Genomic DNA, 3,355 nt, shown 5'->3' with positions numbered 1-3,355 from the left:
CCTCCTTTGTTTCCCCTTCCCATCCCTTTCCATTCCCCCCCCCCCAAACGCCAAAATTGTAAAGTTCATTTTCAACATAATATCTTGTATATCTCATTGGTGCAATGGGTCCACCTGTATCCCTATTTAACAATTAACCACCAAAAAGTCAGAAGTGGAGCTGTGAGTCAAGTGGTAGAGTGAGTGCCAGCCCATGAGTGAAAGAAAGATAAGAAACACTGACTATACACCGAGTTCAAGCCCTAGGACTGGCACAAAAGAAACAGAAATAGAGGGCAGTACACCTTTCTAAGATGATCACAAGTTTAAGACCAGTGTAGGATGCATAGCAAGACCTTGTCTCAAAAAATGCAGATGTAGATGATATTTACCTGTATATAATTAAGTTTGCTGTTCTTGACACTTCTGTGCCTAGAAAAGTCTAGTACTGAGGACTGGCAGTCTCAAGTACTTGCTAAGTAAGGCTCACATGCTTTACTGACTAACCAGAGTATGTGAATTTTGATGAGAACTACTGTACTGAAAAAAATGACATCGTGCCTGTAGAAAATGTCTGAATATTGAAGTTTCGGTATTGTATATTTGTATAGTGGCAGTGAATGTAAAACAATGCTATCTTATCTATCATTTAAGTGTCTTTTCTGTTTTTAAAGGATATAATTGACACTGGCAAAACAATGCAGACCTTGCTTTCCTTGGTGAAGCAACATAACCCAAAAATGGTCAAGGTCGCGAGGTATGTATTACCTTTTGAAATAATGCTTTCTGGACTAGAAATGTGGCTTAATGGTAGAGTGCTTGCCTAGCATGCATGAAGCCCTGGGTTTGATCCCTCAGTACCACATGAACAGAAAAGGCCAGAAATAGCGCTGTAGCTCAAGTGGTAGAGCGCTAGCACAGAGAGGGCCTGAGTCTAGGCCTTGAGTTCACACCCCAGGACTGGCAAAAAAAAAAGAGAAAGAATAATGCTTTCTTCATTTGGAAGATTAATTAGGCAATTGTTTAAGAAGTAGTATGATCTCAAATGAAACTGAGAAAATAGCCTTCGTAAAACTTTGCAGTCACATTTGTCCCCCTATATGGGAGGTGGGAGTTTACTGGATCTAATAGCCTCACAAACGCCAAAGTCCCCAGATGTTCATATTTTTGATATACAATAAGGGATTATGTGATAGTATTTGAATAGAACCAGTCCATATCCTCCCATATACTTTGCATCCTCTCTTGATTACTTATAAAACACAATGTAAATATTATGCAAATAGTTATGCTGTATTATTTAGAGAATATTGATAAGGGTACAATCTGTATCTGATCAGTACCTACACAATATTTTTAGGATATTTTTATCTGCTTTTAAGTTTGTAGATGTAGAACTCCCAGATAGAGCCAACTGTAGTATTAACATCTTGTTTCTCAGCATGCTAATTATATTAACTTGTCCTGAGTAGCATGGCAGAGACTTGGAGGATCCTTGCAAAATCAAGAGAAAGCTCTCATAGGGAAGGTGATGAAGTGATAAGAAGGGGTGTGGCCTAAACATCTGGATCTGCTGGATCAGTGATAACACTGTCTTGTTTGGTGTCCACAATTGAAATTTCATGGTGACTTACCTCTTGGTTATACCTGGCTTTTTACTTTTATGTTTTTGTGTCTGTACCTAGTTATGGTTTCATCCTCCACAACTCAGGGATAAATTGTTAATCCTACTTCATGAATAAGGACTGAGGTATAGGCAACTGCCCAAAGACATATGGAGATGAAATCTGAAATCAAGGAACTTGTCTCAGTGCTTTTGCCACTTGTTTTTGTATTTTTGTTTGTATGTGTGTTTAAAGTTTCACAACTGCATTTTAAATCATTTTCCAATTTATGATTTTTGTGTAGTGGGATTAGCTATTCCTGTTATTTTTTTTTTTATGCCAGTACTGGGCCTTACTCTGGCTTGGCTTTTCTGCTCAAGGCTGGTGCTCTACCACTTGACGAATACCTCCACTTCCAGGTTTTTTTTTCTGTTTTTTTTTTTTGCTAATGTGGTGCTGAGGAATCGAACTCAGGGCCTCCGGCATGCAAGGCAAGCGCTCTACCACTGAGCCAACTTCCCAGCCCCCACTTCCAGGTTTTTGATTGTTAATTGGAGATGTGTCTCACAGACTTTACTGACCAAGCTTGATCCTCAGACCTCAGCCTCCTGAGTAGCTATGTTTGCAGGCATGAGCCACAGTAGCCTGGCTAATTAGTTGATTTTTATAAACCTCTTCTAAAGAGTCAAAGTATCTATCTAATGTCTGACTCAGAATAGAACAATGAGAGTTGGCAGACAGTCAGACAATAGTCTGTTCTTACGGGCTTTTCTGATAGCTGGTACAAGTGTACGTCATTGAGATTTTATGTTACTGGAAATTTGATATCCTGAAATACTCTGAGTAATGTAGTTGGCATGGATCAGTATCTTTTGAACTTTTTTCCTAATCTTCTGCCCCACTATGAAACTTTTATATAACAGATATTTTGTATATGTTTTAAGTTTGACATGAGTTATTTTGTATATCTATGCTTATTTTTTTATTCAGTGAAGCGTTTAGAATGACTAATTAAACTTTTTTTCCTGGTCTTAGGGCTTGAACTCAGGGCCTGGGTGCTATCCCTGGTTTGTTCAAGGCTAGCATCCAACTTGAGCCACAGTTTGGTACTTAATTGGAGATGAGCGTCTTTACACATATGTTCCTGCCCAGGCTGGCTTCGAACTGAGATCCTCAAATCTCAGCCTACTGAGTAGCTAGGATTATAGGCATGAGCCACTGACACCTGGCTTTAAGTAAACTTTTTAACTTAAAAATGTTTTGTCTGTGTGCTGAACTGCTCTGAGTTCAATACTACTACCACCAAATAACTAAATGACACACTTAAACACAGGCACAAAGCCCTATTATCTGATATGAATGTAAAATGACACAGCCCACTTTGGAACACACAAAGAGCATTAAAAAAAAAACCCACAAAACTTAATATGGCTGGGCACCGTGGCGCATGCCTGCCACCTAGCTACTAAAAAGGCTGATAATCTGAGGTCTGTGGTTTACTTAAATATTATTTACTATAGAACATGCAATATTTATGCCATAGGCAAGGAGATATATTCTCATGTGTATGAAAATTTTTTTTTATTTGTGATCATACTGTACAGAGGGGTTACAATTACATGGGCAGGATAATGCGTACATTTCTTACCAAGCATTGCAGCCTCCTCCTTTGGTTTACCCTTCACATCCCTTCCCAGCCTACCTCCTCCCCCCCAATCCCAACCCTTCTCCTCCCCCACCTTCCCCTCCCCCGGACCGACGTTGTAAAGCTC

General features: G+C 39.4%; 1 protein-coding gene across 2 annotated transcripts in view; it reads left to right on the top strand.

Moving 5' to 3' along the window:
- Hprt1 (hypoxanthine phosphoribosyltransferase 1) overlaps positions 1–3,355 on the top strand; it is a 50,234-nt gene that overhangs the window by 42,182 nt on the left and 4,697 nt on the right. For both annotated transcript variants that reach the window (XM_013018088.1, XM_013018089.1), the window contains exon 5: positions 654–736. In XM_013018088.1, the coding sequence (XP_012873542.1) occupies positions 654–736 (83 nt within the window). The remainder of the gene's footprint in view (positions 1–653; positions 737–3,355) is intronic.

Source organism: Dipodomys ordii, unplaced genomic scaffold, assembly GCF_000151885.1.
Source record: "Dipodomys ordii isolate 6190 unplaced genomic scaffold, Dord_2.0 Scaffold38, whole genome shotgun sequence".
Taxonomy (NCBI): domain Eukaryota; kingdom Metazoa; phylum Chordata; class Mammalia; order Rodentia; family Heteromyidae; genus Dipodomys; species Dipodomys ordii.
Note: the sequence above shows the minus strand (reverse complement) of the source record. Positions and strands in the feature narration are given on the sequence as shown.